Below are 16,989 nucleotides of genomic sequence, written 5' to 3' on the forward strand. Positions count from 1 at the left end.
CTCTGCCTAGCTCCAGAATCTCAAATCGCAAAACAGATTTTCGCCAATGGGAACCACGCTGCAGCTGAGCCAGAAGAAAACTGGCTGAGGTACTCGCGGAGAACCGGGGTTGCGATCACTATTGATCCAGGAGTGGTGCCAAGGCTTTGTGGGGAAGAGCCCCAAGGCAAGAAGGCTTCCTAGTCCTATTTGCGGAGAGGTTGGCAGGTAGATATGGAGCCTTCTCCATGCAAAGTAGGTGATCACTCAGTTAAGGCTTCTGCTTTTGCTTTTGTTTTGGAGTCTCCAGACCAGGACATGGGAGACATTCTCCCAAAAGTCTCAAGATTGTTTTGTCTCAGGCTTGGAGGGGTTTGGAGATACAGTCCCATCTCTCTGTACCTTCCCAAACTTTAAAAAAAAAATGGAATAATAATGGACGGAGATGCTTCTTAACTTCCTCCATTCCTCCAACCCCACAATTACACGATCACAGTTCAGGAGCTTGGCAACCCACTCGTTGCCTTGTCCTGTGGTCATCTGATCACAATTTGCAACCTTTTTTTTTGACGATTTCCAGCAAAAAAAAAGGTTTGTTGGGGACCGTGCAATATGCTTAATGACCACACGACTCAACGACTGCCGTCAAAAAATGATTGTAAAATCAAGTCTGGTCTCCTGGTGACTCGACTTACGACAGCACTGACTTAGCACCGAAATTCTGGCCATAAATCAATAATGATTAAAGAGATAAGCCGCGCCACCACCGTAAGAGGAAAAAGGATTGTGGCTGTTTGCAGTGGGAAACCTGCCACTGTGGTGTTGGTAGAGGTTTTTTTCCTATCAAGTTACCCTAAGTTTTCTGTCTGTGAACTGGAAAATAACATCAAGAAGAGAAAACGTGATTTCATTTCCCAGGCGGCATCGATCAATTAACACCCCCAATTGATTAATTCGTCCCATGATACGGATACATCGAAGAAGCAGAGAGGCACCCAGTTCTTCCTGCCTTTACAACCTCCTCCTGTTTAGCCAGTCTCTTGAACCTTGCTTAATGCGGATGGCAAACCGTGCTTATCTCAGCCGGTGAGCTATAACACAACCGTTAACAATCTATTTGCCCCACAAACAGGAGGAAATTAAAAACCAGGGTGAGGCGATTGAAACGGTAAAGGTTAGTTGTTAGGGCTTGATTATAAGAGTAAACAGCCGCCGAGGAGGATTGGGAGGGAGGCAGAGCAGGGTGGATTTAAAAGCGAGATAAGGAACCAGAAGGCAATAAATCAGGGACATGATATAACGTGGCCAGATGGCTTGAATCCTGGCACCGCAGACCATGCCAAGGGCACTCTCCTGCTGCTGGGTCAGCCAGAGAGACGAGCTAGCTTTTTTCCAACCTGGAATCCTCGGGCTGGAAGGGACCTCCGAGGCCTTCTAGTCCAACCCCTTGTCCAAGGCAGGAGACCTTACACCACTCGGGGCAAATGGTGCCCCCATCTTTTCTTGGATGGAGCACCCACAACTTCGGAAGGCAAGCCGTCCCACTGATTAATGGAAGGCTTTGAAAAAAAGAGATTGGACCACCATTTGTCTGATATAGTCTAGGGTCTCCTACTTGAGCAGGGGGCCAGACTAGAAGACCTCGGAGGTCCCTTCCAGCTCTGTTATTCTATTAAATTTCTCCTTAATTCTAGGTTGGGTCTCTCTTTCACAAACTCCCGTCCATTGCCCCTTGTCCTTCTCTCTGGTGCTCGATTCCCTCTTCTCTGCGACAGCCCCTCAAGTGTTGGAAGACGGTTATCTTGTCCCCTCCCCCACAATCCTTCTCTTCGATACACTAGACAAGGCTGCTTTTCTTGGCGAGGTTTCTCCAGAAGTTCTTGACTCCTTCCTAGGGCTGGGACAGAACGGCTGGCCCACAGTCACCCCCCTGGTTTTGCGCTTAAAGCAGGACTAGAACTCTCAGCCTCCTGGTTAATAGAATGTTTTTCTCTTGCCTGAAAAAAAACAAAACTCCCCCATCATTGATCTGTTTCTTCTTTTCTCTCCCTGACCGGTTAGATATTTTTTTTCCAGTGAAATAAGTTGCTTGCTTTGTTTATCGCACAATGAAGAGGTTGCCCAACTCAAGACGGTCTATAAAATTAATAAATAATTTCAATATCAGCCAGCGGCAAGCCTGAACAAAACGATTAATACGGCATTGAACAGTCCCACTGCGAGTTGTCCTACCTAGACCCTCAGGAAATGGTGTGTGTGTGTGTGTGTGTGTGTGGTTTGTTTCCCCACCCCACCCCGCCCTCCCCCGGTGCAGAAGGACCTGACACGTCTCTCTTTGGTTGCTTCTTCCCTCTCCCACAGACTGTTTGCTGCCAAATGTAGTGGGTGCATGGAAAAAATTGCCCCCACAGAATTCGTCATGCGGGCGCTGGAGTGCGTTTACCACTTGGGCTGCTTTTGTTGCTGTGTCTGCGAGCGGCAACTGCGCAAAGGGGACGAGTTCGTCTTGAAGGAAGGCCAGCTCCTCTGTAAAAGCGACTACGAGAAGGAGAAAGATCTGCTCAGCTCCGTCAGTCCGGATGACTCCGATTCAGGTGAGGGCCCCTTCTGAAATGGGCCTTCTTTGCTTGGTGGGCTTCCAAAAATGTGTCCGGTTGGCCAACGAGGGGTGCAAAATGCTGGAGCAGACGGACCTTTGCCTAGCTCTGAGCTCGGGGCATTTCTTATTAACATTTGCGATGACATTTTTCATATAAGGTAAAACCCTCTCCCAGTGGCAGGAGATCTTACACCATTCCAGACGTCCTTTGGGTTTGATGGGATGGATACACCTGAATAACAGAACAGAATAATAGGGTTGGAAGGGACTCCGGAGGTTATGTTCTTTAACCAAGCCAAGCGTAGCTCCGTGCGGTGTGTGAATCCATCCTCTCCCATATTTGCATGATATATCAACAGTGAAAAGTGACGATGAGGATGGGGACATCAAACCAGCTAAGGGACAGATGACCCCCGGGAAGGGCGGTGATGACGGGAAAGACCCAAGAAGACCTAAAAGGCCACGGACAATCCTCACAACCCAGCAGAGAAGAGCTTTCAAGGCCTCCTTCGAAGTATCTTCCAAGCCTTGTAGGAAGGTAAGTTTCTCCTTCATCCGTCCAATCTTGGCTATTAATCATTGGTGCAGCTACTCTTTGACAAAAACGCCTGCTTTGCACACGGAAGGTCTTTAACGCCATCCCAGGCACAACTGGGATCATTTAGACACATTGCTTATGTGTCCAGCTTGATGCCCCCCACCCCCCCATCCTCTCTTGTCCTGCAATTGCCATTTCTCCTACGATCCTTCAGTAGGGTGGTAAAAATTGGCAGGCATCCCACTGTAGTTGACAGCTATTTCCCTTGGATTTGTGGCCCTCCAGATATCCAGTTTGTTAGTGGAAGATAAAAGTATAAATTCCCTATCTCGGACAAGGAGGACATCTGCAGCTGGAATTGTAAAGGATTTTCCTGGAATACTTAGAAGGCTGAAAGAAGAAAAGGAAGTCTGATTAATAGAAGGACCAACTGATTCATTGGAATCCACTGAGCTGGAATTAGCAGGATGAAAACCTGGATTAGGCCATTTTTGTGCAGTCCTCCAATTTGCTGTCACCACCAAGACAGCTGGTTCATTTGGCATCAGGGTTGTTTCTCAGCTTACAGCAGAGTATAGAATACCAGAGTGGGAAGGGACCTTGGAGGTCATCTAGTCCAACCCCCTGCTCAGGCAGGAAACCCTATACCATTTCAGACAAATGACTGTCCAGTCTCTTCTTAAAAACTTCCAGTGTTGGAGCATTCACCACTTCTGGAGGCAAGGAGTTCCACTGGTTAATTGTTCTCACTGTCAGGAAGTTTCTCCTTAGTTCCAGGTTGCTTCTCTCCTTGACTAGTTTCCATCCATGGCTTCATGTCCTGCCTTCTGTGGCTTTGGAGAATAGGTTGACCCCCTTCTTTGGGGCAGCCCCTGAAATATTGCTATTTAATTACTTTTTAATAATTTTTAATTTTTGTATCTTGTTTTTATTATGTATTGCCCTGTTCACCGCCCTGAGTCCTTCGGGAGAAGGGCGGTATACAAATTAAATTAATAAAATAAATAAATAAATATTGGAACATTTCTATCACCTCACCCTTAGCTGACCACCCCAAGTCGTATCCTAGCTTCGAATCCTAATTAAAATGGACTTCCTTCCCCATTTCTCCCAGTAGCCAGTTGGCAAATTTCAGGACAATCTCAACTTCTACATTCCCTGAGTAGACGGAATAGTGTTGTAGAGCTCACTAGCTCGCTCAGTCGGTGTTGTAATGTTGTAATGCTTCCCAACAACAAGCACGGTCAAGTCTCAATGTTTGTACCTACGTGAGTAGACAGAAGCTGGTGTTAGCCAAGACTAAGCCGAGCTTTCTGGTTCAGAAGTTGGCAAACACACTGAAGAATAAAATCGATCTTGCAGCCTTGGAAGGTTTCAGTCGCAGACTCCAGATGCCTTTCAGACGTGTAGTCCTCAACTTACGGCAGTTCGTTTAGCGACCGTTGAAATTTCCAGCGGCACTGAAAAAAATGGACTGAAGCCCGTTTTTCTCACTTTAGGACCGTCGCAGCTCTCTCCTGCTCACCTGCTCAAAATTCAGATGCTTGCAACTGACTCATACTTACGACGGGTGCAGTGTCCCGCGACAGAGACACTGCAGAGCCAATGGGGACAGCCAGATTCACTTAACAACCATGTTACTAACTTAACAAGTGCCGCGGTTCACTTAGCAGCTCTGGCAAGCCAGGTCATAAAATGGGGCGAAACCCATGTAACCACTGCTTCACTTAGCGACAGAAACGTCTGCCTAAGTTGTGGCCGTAAGCCGAGGACGGTCTATGCTTTGGGAAATGAAGATGATGCAGAAGCTTTTTTTTTTTTTATTCTTTGCACGCCCCTTCTAATTTCTTGGCAATCAGGACCAAACCGTCCCAGAGGGAGGATCTTTGGAGGATCTTTGGTGGCAATTTTGATTTTCTCTATTTGGCTTCTTTTTTGCAGGTGAGGGAGACTCTGGCGGCTGAAACAGGCCTCAGCGTTCGCGTAGTCCAAGTCTGGTTTCAGAATCAGAGAGCGAAGGTAAGACCTCAACACGGCCCTCGAAGCCGCGCTTGCGCCCACGGAGGACGCAGGAGAGAAACGAAACTGATTTTGACCCTCTCTCCTTTTCGCAGATGAAAAAACTGGCGCGGCGGCATCAGCAGCAGCAGGAACAGCAAAATTCCCAGCGGCTTGGCCAAGGTAAAGCCATCCCTGCAGCTGTTTTGAAAAGCTTTGGGGTTGGTGATTCATTGATAAAATGGAATATCTGCAGCTCCGGCTCGAACTGTGAGGTCTTTGGTGCTCTCTGAGCTGGGGGGTTTCCTCGCAGATGTTTCGTGACCCAGCTAGGGGACATCATCAGTGCTAGAAGGGAGAGGGGTTTGTGAGGAGGAGGAGGGGGAGGAGGAGGACTGTTGGGTCCTTGGTGCACTCTGAACTTGGTTGTTTTCTTGTAGACGTTTCTTGACCCAACTAGGTAACATCATCAGTGCTAGTAGGAAGGGCAGAGTTTGCTCCTCATAGCTTGCCCTGCAGCCAGCCACCAATACCCTGATAAGTAGCTCTTCCTCCTGCCTCCCAAGGTTGTTCTCGCAGCCCATGACAGAAAGTTAACCTATTTTAGAAAAATGGACATCAGGGCTGAAAATGCCCAGGGGTTGCCACTTGCCCCCCACCCCCCATTTTAAAAGCAGCGTAACTGCCCAGATCCTGTATGTTCCACCAGAATAAATATTGGGCTGGACTTCCCAAGGGAGGGTAGGTAGCTTTCTGAGAATATGTCTTGGCATATTTTCAGCTCTTGCACCCTGACAATAATTGGCATTCAGTTCACCCTGTCTGCTTTGGGCCGTGCTGGCACCATCAGGCGCCAGTCAGGGCTGGCAAAATGCTGCAGGAGAAAGACTGGACAAACACCGGGCCTCTGCCCTACCCAGTTTGCAAAATCCTTCGTGTGAGGACGCAACACCGACTCTTGCATATGGATGAGAGAGGCAGCAACCATCCTCAGACAGGCATTGCCCAACGTCAGAGGGAGCCGTGGGAGTGGAGGCGAAGAGAAGAGCTGGCAACTTCTCTCTCCATCTTTGCAGGAATGAATCACTGTTTTCAAATCACCCTTCTCCTCCGAGGAGCTTCTTCAGCTCTGACTGGATCCTCCCATCCCCCACCCTCCAGTCAGAGCTGAAGAAGCTTCTTGGAGGAGAAGTGAAACGTCTTCAAAGAAAAACAAGAAAGTCCAGTTGCCTCTTGGGATGTATGAAGAGGCTGTTGAGTCCTAACAAATATGGTTATTTTTTTAAGGTTGAAAACAGTGCCGTTTGCTGCCCAGAATCTCTGCAGCTGTGAGCTGGGCTGCCTATAAATTTAATAAATAATAATAATAGTTAACATCATTGGCATTGATACAATCCCCATCAGTCAATTGCAAAAGGCAATTGACAGCTTACATCCTGTGATGGTACCTTGAATACCTCCACATCTGCCTATCTCAGGTCCTTGGGAAGGACTTAACAGAAGGATAAACATGCCAATCCAGTCTAAACGTCTGGCTGAATTTGCAAACCACAACAATAATAACCACTGGCATTGACACAATCCCCATCAGTCAACTGCAAAAGGCAACTTTATTCATGACAGCTTACATCCTGTGATGATGCCTTTAACACACATTCACATCTGCCTATCCCAGGTCCTTGGGAAGAATTTGGTAGCTGGACAAAAATGCTGGATCCAATCTGAACATCTGGCTGACGGTGCGACGAACAATAATAATAAATAGTTCTGGTAGGTTGACGGCAAGGCAAGCATTAGTTGAAGTTGTTTTGTTGTTGTCCTACAGAAGTAATGTCCAATCGGATGGAAGGGATAATGACATCGTACACACCCCTTGCCCCACCGCAACAACAGATTGTAGCAATGGAGCAGAGCACTTATGCCACCGATCCGTTCCAGCAAGGTCTCACCCCGCCACAAATGCCAGGTGACCACATGAATCCTTATGGTAAGACTCCCTGGGAACCAACTGCCATTGTCATGTAAGACCTTCAGGACCTCTGTTGAAACTCTGAGGTCTCCTGTTAACATCTGGAAGGGCGCTAAAGTGTCCAGAGAGCCCATAGAGTGCAATGCTTAAATAACTCCAGAAACACCTGTCTGTCCACTCTTGGCCGCTGAAACTCGCTGGGTGTTTTTAGACTCGATGCTTGCTTTCAGCCCGCCCAACTTTGCAAGGAAGGTTGTAGAGAGAGAAAAATGGGAGAAATGCTATCTAAGCTGCTTTTATCTCCTAAAAACAAAGCAGGATAGAAATCTAAATTCCAATATCCTATCTATTAGAATCCTTTTCTCCTTGCTTACTTGCCTCCAGATGGATTTGACAAAACAGAGCTCCTAGGAATGGACAGGTCAAACGCCTCCTATTTCTGTATTCATCAGTGACCCCGTCTTAATCCCACCCATTCCCCAAAAGGACCTGAAGACACAGTAGACTAGTCAGTGGTAGTGAGAGTGTTATAGGATTTGAAAGCTTCTTCTGTTCTTCCTCCTTCCTTCCCTCCACTTGTTCCTCCAGATCTCCACGCCCCATTGGCCAATGTCGGGATTAAATTAGCTTCTCTTTCATTTCCTGGAGCAGCCATAGCACTCGAGAGAGCCCTGCTATCGCCTTCAGGGCAATTGGCATTTCCTAAGGCTGTTTTTCCTTGGATTGCCATCACCCTCCCACATGCCAAGGAAGAAGAGGAGGGGAGACGTAAATAAATGAATCAGTGGAGCCCAAAGGGTGTGGGGAACAATTGCTTCTCCCGCTTTGGCTACTGATTTCAACCATTGACCTCTTGAAGAAATCTCTCGCACTTGTGCAGTGTTAGGTGTGGATCTTGGTCTACCAGATCTCAGATGGGTTCCATAGCTGATCAGCTGCCCTCAGTGAAAATCCCAGCTTGGCCATTGTTTTGTTTTGAGGTTGAAACACATGCAGGAATTGGGTGTGTGTCTAGTCTAGTGAAAGGAAGGGGAGACAGGATAGCAGTGCTCCAACATTTGAGGGGCTACCACAAAGAAGAGGGGGGGAGGACAACCTATTTTCCAAAGCAGCTGAAGGCAGGACAAGAAGCAACGCATGGAAACTCACCAAGGAGAGAAGCAACCTAGAGCTAAGAAGAAATTTCCTAACAGTGAGGACAATTAACCAGTGGAACGACCTGCCTCCAGAAGTGCTGGGTGCTCCATCATTGGAGGTTTTCAAGAAGAGACTGGACAGCCGCTTATCTCAAAGGGTATAGGGTCTCCTGCCTTAGCAGGGGGTTGGACTAGAAGACCTCCAAGGTCCCTTCCCACTCTGTTATTCTATATACAGTATGTATCTATTATGAAGCCAGGGAAAGAAAGAGCCGTGAAGAGTTAAACCACCGCATTATTCTAGTTATGTGCTTCTTATTTTAAGGAGGCCTGGAACTGGAGAAAGTAGGGGGGGGGCTTGCAATCCCAAGACCTGTCTTTTCACGACCACATCAGTGAGAAGGCTGCATCAGATGTGGTTTGGCACAAAGCTGGTTTACCCTCTTGCATCCAGAGCTTTTTAGTATGCAAATTGATAACAGCTCTTATCGCACTCACAACAATGGTATGTGGGCTGGAATGCCTAGATTCCCAAACTGGGGGCACCAGATGGGTGGCATGGAAAAATTGAAAGGGACACTCTGTGGCTGGGTGAGGTTCTGCTACTCATATTTTACCCTTCAGCCATCAAGTCGTGTCTCACATGAGATCTTGCTGCGTGCCTGCCTTGAATAATTTCAGAGGTCTAATATTGAGTCAAGCTTTCTCTGTCAAGCCCACCACGTTCCTGGAGCAGATCAAAGAACTAGGTCCTTCTCTTGAGCAGGATGACGTTTGGAGATCTGGAAGATCTAGTTATTATTGCTCGTTTTAACATCAACTGACATCATGGCCACATTCAGGTTTGACATTGGTCGCCTGGATGGGTTTCCCCAAAGCAACTCTTGTCTGCAAAAAAATAACCCCCCCAAAAAAACACCCCACGATCAGTTTTCTCCGCTGAAAAGGTCTTCACTTATTCCCGATCCCCTCCTTCCCATCTCAAAACAGCTTCCGTATTTTGTAGCCGCTCAACAACGGGGATCTTTCTGGATCCTCTTCGAAAAGAGAAAGATGAGGTTCCAGGAAGAAAAGAAAAAAAAAAGAATGAAAAGGCTGTATTGTTGATCTAAGAATTGAACAGCAGGTAGCAAGGTTTCTTCCCTAGTTTTGCAACGGTTGCAGTTTCCAAAGGCCCTGTTGCAACAGTGTAAAGTTATCATTTCAGGGATCTAGTCCTTGTGATTTATAGCTTTGCATCAGACTTCTAGGCAGCGTTTTCTAAGAATGGAAAAACCTCCTCGCTGCCTCCAACCCGGCGTGATGTTTGCCGCCCTGAATGGCAGGAATGCAGGTCGAAGAAACAACCCACAAGGAAAAGGCAGTGGTGAGGAGAAGGAAAAAAAAAAGCAGAGCCAAGGACCCGTCCTCCAGCGTTGTAACAGACCTAAAGGAGAAGAACAAGGATGGTCGTTGGGGCTGGAAGGAAGAACTTGTAGAGTTCTGAGCAGAGCTGACCAAATCTTTCTGCTTCCTTTCCAAGTTGTCGCAAAGGGCGCCGAGGGCCAGCAGTCCTCCAAGGCCCCCTGTGGAATTGCTCAAGTCCTCTTCCAACCCACTTGCAACTCCCTCCGTCAGCCTCTTTCAGTCGTGCACCTTACCTGACTAGGGAAGGATGGGACTTGTAGTCCGCCACATTCGTTTGGATGCTCTGTCTCGGGAGGCAAGAGCCTTGGTGGAGCAGTGGGCTGATGCCTCCTTAAGTAACACCAGCTGCCTGCAATTAGTGCAGGTTCGAGTCCCACCAGGCTCAAGGTTGACTCAGCCTTCCATCCTTCCGAGGTAGGTAAAATGAGGACCCAGATTGTTGGGGGCAATTAAGCTGACTTTGTAATAATGCCGCTTGGGGGTGTGTGAAAGCCCTAATAAGCAGGCATATACATAGAATGAAGGCTACTGCTAAGCTTGTAAGCCGCCCTGAGTCTTCGGAGAAGGGCGGGATATAAATGGAATTTTTTAAAAAAATGATACTAACCGGGTCTATTCTGCTTTGGGAACTATCCTTGACTGTTTTAAGAGTCCTCCTCCTTGGGGATCAACAGAACGCGCCTTCGGGAGTCTAGCCAAGTTTGCATTGGGGGAAGAGGTGAAAAATGGAAGAAGAAAAACCCCACCTTTCCCCCCCCCCCCCAACACTGGGTTTCTCCTCTTCCTGCTTGCAATCCCTCTCCATTTTCCTTCCAGTGGCAACTTTTATTGGCACTGTCACGATCCCGATCCTGACATTCCTCAAAGCCACAGTTTCCCCTGATGGAATGCAGGATCTTTTTTTCTTTTGCCAGCCTTTGTGCCTCAGATAAAAAAGAATCTTTCCCAGTCTTTCTCTCTCTCTCTCTCTTTCTACCTCTCTCTCTCTCTCTTTCTTGCTCTTTCCCTCTCTTTTTCTTCCCCCCCTCTCTTTATCTAACTCTCTTTCTCCCTGTTTCTCTGTCTCTTCAAACTCTTTTGAGATGCTGTAGACTGCAAAGCAAACAATTTACTGGCAGAGAGCCCAACCATTTCTTACATCCCGCCCAATGATGCTATCATAGTACCATTAAAAGCTCCAGCAAAGAGCCAAGCCTGCTTTTTTTTTCCTTTTCATCTGATTCTTCAAGTGCAAATTAGTTTGATTTTTCAGCAGAGAAGATCAACGCAGCTGAAGAGAAAGCACAGCCTTCCAAAAGACTATGACAGCTCAAAATGCACCCAGGGCATCTGAGTAGTATTATTGTTATTGTTGTCCTTATTATTCCCAGAAACCCAACACCCTGGAGATTTAAGATAGGCTTCTTTAAAAAAATTCTCCAATGCTTTAGTTTGCTATTCGCGGTTGTTCTTTGGAACAGAAGTATATCCAGATGTGGGAATCATGTGAAGAAATTCCTCTTGGGTCCACAAATCCTACACTGCAGCTAGTAAAGGCCTTAACCAAAAGTTGGCTACGTCAATCCAGGTTTGCAGTGATGCAAAAATTGAAGCAGGAATATTTCCAGCTCCCCAGATATTACTAGATTTCTGATATTGCCAAAATCCTATGAATCGAGTTTGCCTAGAGTATGCCATTTGCAAGTTCAGTGTAGATGCAAGTTCACAGATGGAGAAAGAGAAGGAGGAGAAATGAAGTTAGAACAGGAAGAAGAATCGGTCTCATTAACCTTCTCCCGGTTGTAACAGAATGACAGAGTTGGAAGGGACTTCCAGAGTTGGGAGGTCTTCTAGTCCAACCCCCTGCTCAAGCAGGAGACTCTCTACCATTTCAGACCAACCCTTGTCCAGTCTCTTCTTAAAAACCTCCAGTGATGGATCACCCACAACTTCTGGAGGCAAGCTATTCCATTAATTGATGGCTCCCCCAGTTAGGAAATTCCTCCTTGGTTCTAGGTTGCTTCTCCTTGGTTAGTTTCCATCCATTCCTTCTTGTTCTGCTTTCAGGTGCTTTGGAGTAGAGGTTGACCGCCTCTTTTTGTGGTAGCCCCTCAAACATTGGGATACTGCTCTCCTTTCAATCTGGGAGGGCTTTATATATGGTACCCTCAACACAAATGGGACCTCTAATCCTTCTTTTCATTAAACCAGACACACTCCTGTCCATCTGGGAAAATGAGACCACAGCACATATTGTCAATGGCCGGTTTCCCCACCAGCAGTCAGAATACTTTGCATTCAAAAAGGATTCTCATGTACTGAGAATGAGGCCAACGTTTGTTGGGTGGCAAAATCCCAAGCTTACCTCGTGAGCATCTCCTCCTACCTTCTGAAAAGAACCATATCACGGTACACCTCCGTTGTACGGGAAGAGTTTAACGCTGATGGACATGGGTGTGCTGGGAACGCTGCGGTCCTGTGAATTCCTTGCATGGGTGAAACCATATATGGATCGCATCTATGGAGATTCTCAGTCATCTAGGTCATGGTTATCCCAAAGGTGCTTTCCCCCCCCCCCAATGGCAACTGGACTTTGTTTTTCCTTGAAGACCTTTCGCTTCTCATTCAAGAAGCTCCTTCAGAACTTGGATGAGAAGCAAAATGTCTTCAAGGAAAAACAAAAAGTCAAGTTGCCTTTGAAAAAAAAACACCTTTGGGACATATCAGATCATCTCAGAAGATTATAGCACTCTAGAGCAGTCATCCCAGCCTATTAACACGTCTATATTCTGTCTGTTTTTTGCTTTTTTCTTCTCTCCATCACCCATCAGGAAACGACTCCATTTTTCACGACATTGACAGCGACACTTCTCTAACGAGTTTGAGTGACTGTTTCTTGGCTTCCTCGGAAGTAAACTCCATGCAAGCCAGGATAGGAAACCCCATCGATAGGCTGTATTCTATGCAGAGTTCCTACTTTGCTTCATGAAAAGCAACTGGGGTAAACCAGCCGGCTCTTTTGAACTTCTCTCCTGAACCAACGTTGCAAGGAACTCCTTCCTGTTTTCCAGCTGAAAAACAAAACAACAACAAAAAAAAAACACAAAAACCCCCAAACTCATACAGCCATATTTTTCTTCTTTTTCTCCAACCTGATATTGGTCACCTGGGATGACAGGAGCATTAAGACAGGCAAGGAATCCTCAGTCAGAATGACCAAAGGACCACACATCATTCTCAACCCCCCCCCCCAAAACACCACAAGGTCACCAAGGCTGGACCAAGAGACGCCGTTAGTTTCTTCTCGAACCCCATCGTGATGGATGCAAACGCTTCCCACGTGCATTGCTTTGAGAGATCTCTTTCCACGGTGTGGCGTTTTCTCCCGGCTGCCCACGATGCAAAAGTTGGTCAAGCTGAAGGAAGAAATTGGAGAGGACTGTCCCAATTTTGTTCTGTATGTTCCATCTTCCCGCCTCAGGACTGTGAGACATATTGACCAAGCTGTGGTTCCTAGAGGAACATTCCCTGTTTCCCCCTCGACTTTTCTTTGTCTTTCTTTTCCTCTCCATCAAACCAAACGGAAGCCAAACTGGTCACTTCTGGGGGCATTAAGTTAGAGTCGCTCTACTGCCTGGAAATGGGGGAGTGGGAATGGAGGAGAGGAGGGAGAGGGGGGGGGAAGAGAAAATAATGAACGCAAGGCGAAATCAGGGCCACGTCGTCATAATTTTATGACGTTTCTTGGAGAGGAAGAGAAAGAGTAAAAAAAAAAGATGCTGAACAGGGGAGGCAAATTTAGACGAGCTGTTCATGACAACTTTACCTGAAAAAGCGATTTTATAAAAAGTAGGGCGAGAGACATTCTGGAGCATCTGAATTTATTTCAGGTTGTTCTCCATTCTGGGTGTGTTAAAACTTTTTTTTAAAAAAAAAACAAACCACGATGAAATAATTCAGTGCCAAATTTGATGTTTTCACCCCTAGCTCTGCTAGCCTTGATTGACAGTCATCTGTTGGTGATTCCCATTTGTTTATACTGATTTGGCAGCGATACCCCACAGTTCCTTGCTGCAAGACGCATTAATTAGAGACGGCTTTCATTTGGATCTTTTTCCTCAATGGGGGAAAAAAAAACCCTTTCCCTCCCTTTATCCTTCATATAATTGCAAACTGCAAGCATTGATGGTATTCTTTTTCCAAAGCAGTTCAGTTATTCCCAATGCACGTGGACCAGTTGCTAGTAGAAATTAAGCCTTTTGCAGATGTGAAGATGCGAAACATGTTTTATGGTGCTTGCCACTAAGAAAGTCCAGGAAATTCCACATTTTGTGACTAGTTAGATCACATGGTAAGCTAACATGGAGCCTTTTACGAAGTTTCTGGGGGTCCTGCTCCAAAAAGGGGATGGATCTGGGGCTGTGGTTTGATTTTATTTAAATTTTATTTTTTTAAGAAACAAGTTAGTGGATTAAATATCATGGCTTCCCACATATTTTGCATTTCACTTCTGCCACATTAAAATTGGAGTGGGTGAAAGCTTAAGCAGAAGGCCATCATCAAGTCTTTGGGATCTTCCAGACTATTCTGGGTCCACCATTTTTCCATCACTGCATTGTCCTTTGTTCCCCAAACTTGAGTTCCAGATGTTTTGGTCTATGTATCCCAGCAACCTCAGGTAGCTTAGTCCAAGCTCCCACCAGGTGTGACTGACCTCAAATTCCATGCTTGATTTTATTATATCTTTTATTAGCTATTGTTGGGAAACATAAACTGGAGACTACTCTTGACCTCATGGCTTGCTTATGGATTTCTAGAACTATCTGCTCAGCTCCCTTGGGGATAGACTAGATGGACCCCAGGTTCTGCAGAATTGTGATAGAATGTGTGTGTGTGTGTGTGTGTGTGTGTGTGTTTTAATGTTCATAAAACAAGTTGGCAAAGTAGAGTTTAGCTTCACCTTGAGTGATCAACCTTTGTCAATTTTGGAGTCTGTCAAGATGTGTGGATTTTAAATTCCTAGGATCCTCCAATTCGGATAGCCCAGGGGTAGGCAACCTCGGCTCTTTTATGACTCATGGACTTCAACTTCCAAAATTCCTGAGCCAGCATAGCTGACTCAGGAATTCTGGGAGTTGAAGTCCATGAGTCATAAAAGAGCCGAGGTTGCCTACCCCTGGGATAGCCATTGCTGAGTGTTGAATTCCACACACCTTAATGGTATCCAGATCCGAGAAAGGCTGAATTAGGGAGAAAACAGAGTTTAGTTGCTGCAATTCCGTAGCCAACATAGCCATTGCTGAGAAGGTTGGGAATCAAGACCCTGAGGTCTCAAGCACTTCTAGCCTGGGAGAAGCTGACTTACAGACTTATTTTGAGTATTTGTTGGCAAGTTCAGTCCGCAAGCTAGAGAAAGGCTATACAAGCCATTATCCTCTCACTGTCTGTCTCTTCTTTTAGGGTCATTTTAGATTGATGGTAGCCTCAAGTTTTTGAAAGCGGAAGAATTCGAGGAATAAGATTTACAGGTAGTTCTTGACTTCGTTTAATGATGGTTTAAAGTTATAACGCTGCTGGGAAAAACGGCTTGCAACTAGCCATTGCACTTATGACTTTTCCAGCATTCCCCACAGTTACGTGACCAAAATGTGGGCACATGGCGACTGGCATGTACTTACGAGGTTGCAGTCTCCTGGGCTCAGGCCATTGGCAACTTTCAAAAAGCGAAGTCAGTGGTGGAAGCCAGATTAGCTTAGCAATGGTGCGATTTGCTTAAAGGCCACGACAAAAAAAGAGCGTAAAATTGGGCTTGACTCACTTATCAACCACCTCACTTACCAAGGGAAGTTCCTGTCCCAATTTTGATCAGCTGTTGAAGATTAACTAAGTTCCTTTAGGTCTTTTCAATATTTATTTCTCATAATTTAAGGGCCAAGCCAAAAAAAAACAAAACCCCGCCAACTCAGTTGTCCCTATTGGATTCCAACTGATATTAGATCTGACAGATGGTACCTTCTCCTTATTATCTCCTGCCAGATCCAATGGGATCCAGGATAAGGCTACCATCCACAAGCGATTCTCCTTATAAGCATCTAAGTTAGTCTTTCCCCCCACAATCGTATTAATACATTCTGGAAGTTAACAATGTGTGAAAATGTACATCTTTTCCAGTGTCTTGAAATGGCTGCCTACATCAACTGCCTTCTTAAATGACTTCAGGTAAGAGATTGGCTGTTTTTTAAAATAAAAATAAAAATAAAGAATAAATGCCCAAAGCAAGACCCTCTTTGACAAAAGAAATTAAAATACGATGTCTTCTGAAACCAAGTCCTCTGGCAGTTGAGCGGTTCTGCATTTGAACCACGTGTGAACACCCTGTTTGTTCACTTCCTTTATGGCATGAATATCTGAAGAGAAGCAGGTCTTACGTTCTGCTTTCCCCCATATGCAAGGATGTCTTCTGAATCTGAAAGCAGAATCCCAGGAGGGCTTATCAAGTGGATCTGGAAACCAATTTCCACAGGCCACCAAAGGAGGACATGGTTCAGAAGAACAGGTCTGCAACTTCCCAGTGGAACTGCAGAAAGAGACCCCTTTTAATAATTAACCCTGATTATTAATTCTTCAAACTCACCCAAGGATGCCGTTTGCCTTGTCTCATCCCCAACTGAAAGTTCTGTTGAGAAGGCAGAAGTTCAAAGTTCCATCTTCTGTCCTCTGCGAATAGGACGACACGGAGAACTTAGGAAAGACCTTCTGCCTTTTCCATAGAGATAGTTGTCCTCCAAATTGTGATGTAATTGAATTGTAATCTTTCCCCTCCAACACCAGTAAAGGCTGCCACGGCCAACTCATCGTGGCCAACACGCCATGCGCAACTCGCTGCAGGACAGGAGCTACACACTAATACAAAAAAAATGGTGGCATAGAATCGTTAAAGAAAGAACAATAAAAGGAGGGAGACAACGAAACATGAATGACACACACACAAAAGAAACAATTGTTCATTTGTTTTAAATAATTGAATTGAATTGTGCAGTTGTCCCACAGCAAGTTGGCAGTGGTAAGCTGGCCATGGTGAGCTGGCTACGGCGATTTGTCCCATTCCGCTGAGAGTGAGCCCAGATTGAAAGGCCCAGCCAAGCTATTCAAACTTGCTTCTCCTTCCCCCTGGTATCCTGGCAGAAATCAATGTCACTCTAATGTGTGGCATGGATGATTGCTCTCAGGAATCTGCTGGTTGTATGGTTTTAACCTGGGACTCCAGGGTCAAAGGGCTGAAAGCTCTTGACCTTCTCTTGACTTCAGGCTTACTCTTGCATTCTCAGGAGAGATGCCACTCAAGCAGACAAGAAAGCAAAAACAGGTAGGAATGTCTGCTGAT

At 46.0% G+C, this 16,989-nt stretch overlaps 1 protein-coding gene across 5 annotated transcripts in view; it reads left to right on the top strand.

The window, feature by feature from the left end:
* LMX1B (LIM homeobox transcription factor 1 beta) overlaps positions 1-16,989 on the top strand; it is a 141,600-nt gene that overhangs the window by 72,370 nt on the left and 52,241 nt on the right. Inside the window, exons 3-10 of one of the 5 annotated variants that reach the window (XR_014493917.1) lie at positions 2,341-2,573; positions 2,938-3,116; positions 5,058-5,135; positions 5,231-5,297; positions 6,940-7,101; positions 15,066-15,133; positions 15,777-15,824; positions 16,934-16,971. Coding sequence is in view for 2 of the 5 variants with exons in the window: in XM_083375166.1 (XP_083231292.1) it covers positions 2,341-2,573; positions 2,938-3,116; positions 5,058-5,135; positions 5,231-5,297; positions 6,940-7,101; positions 12,437-12,594 (877 nt within the window). In the remaining 3 variants the exon portion in view is untranslated. Of the gene's footprint in view, positions 1-2,340; positions 2,574-2,937; positions 3,117-5,057; positions 5,136-5,230; positions 5,298-6,939; positions 7,102-12,436; positions 13,529-15,065; positions 15,134-15,776; positions 16,972-16,989 lie in introns of those variants that run through there. The other 4 variants (XR_014493918.1, XR_014493916.1, XM_083375166.1 and 1 more) reach the window with 4 other exon arrangements.

Source organism: Vipera ursinii (genome assembly GCF_947247035.1).
Source record: "Vipera ursinii genome assembly, chromosome: 16".
Lineage (NCBI taxonomy): Eukaryota > Metazoa > Chordata > Lepidosauria > Squamata > Viperidae > Vipera > Vipera ursinii.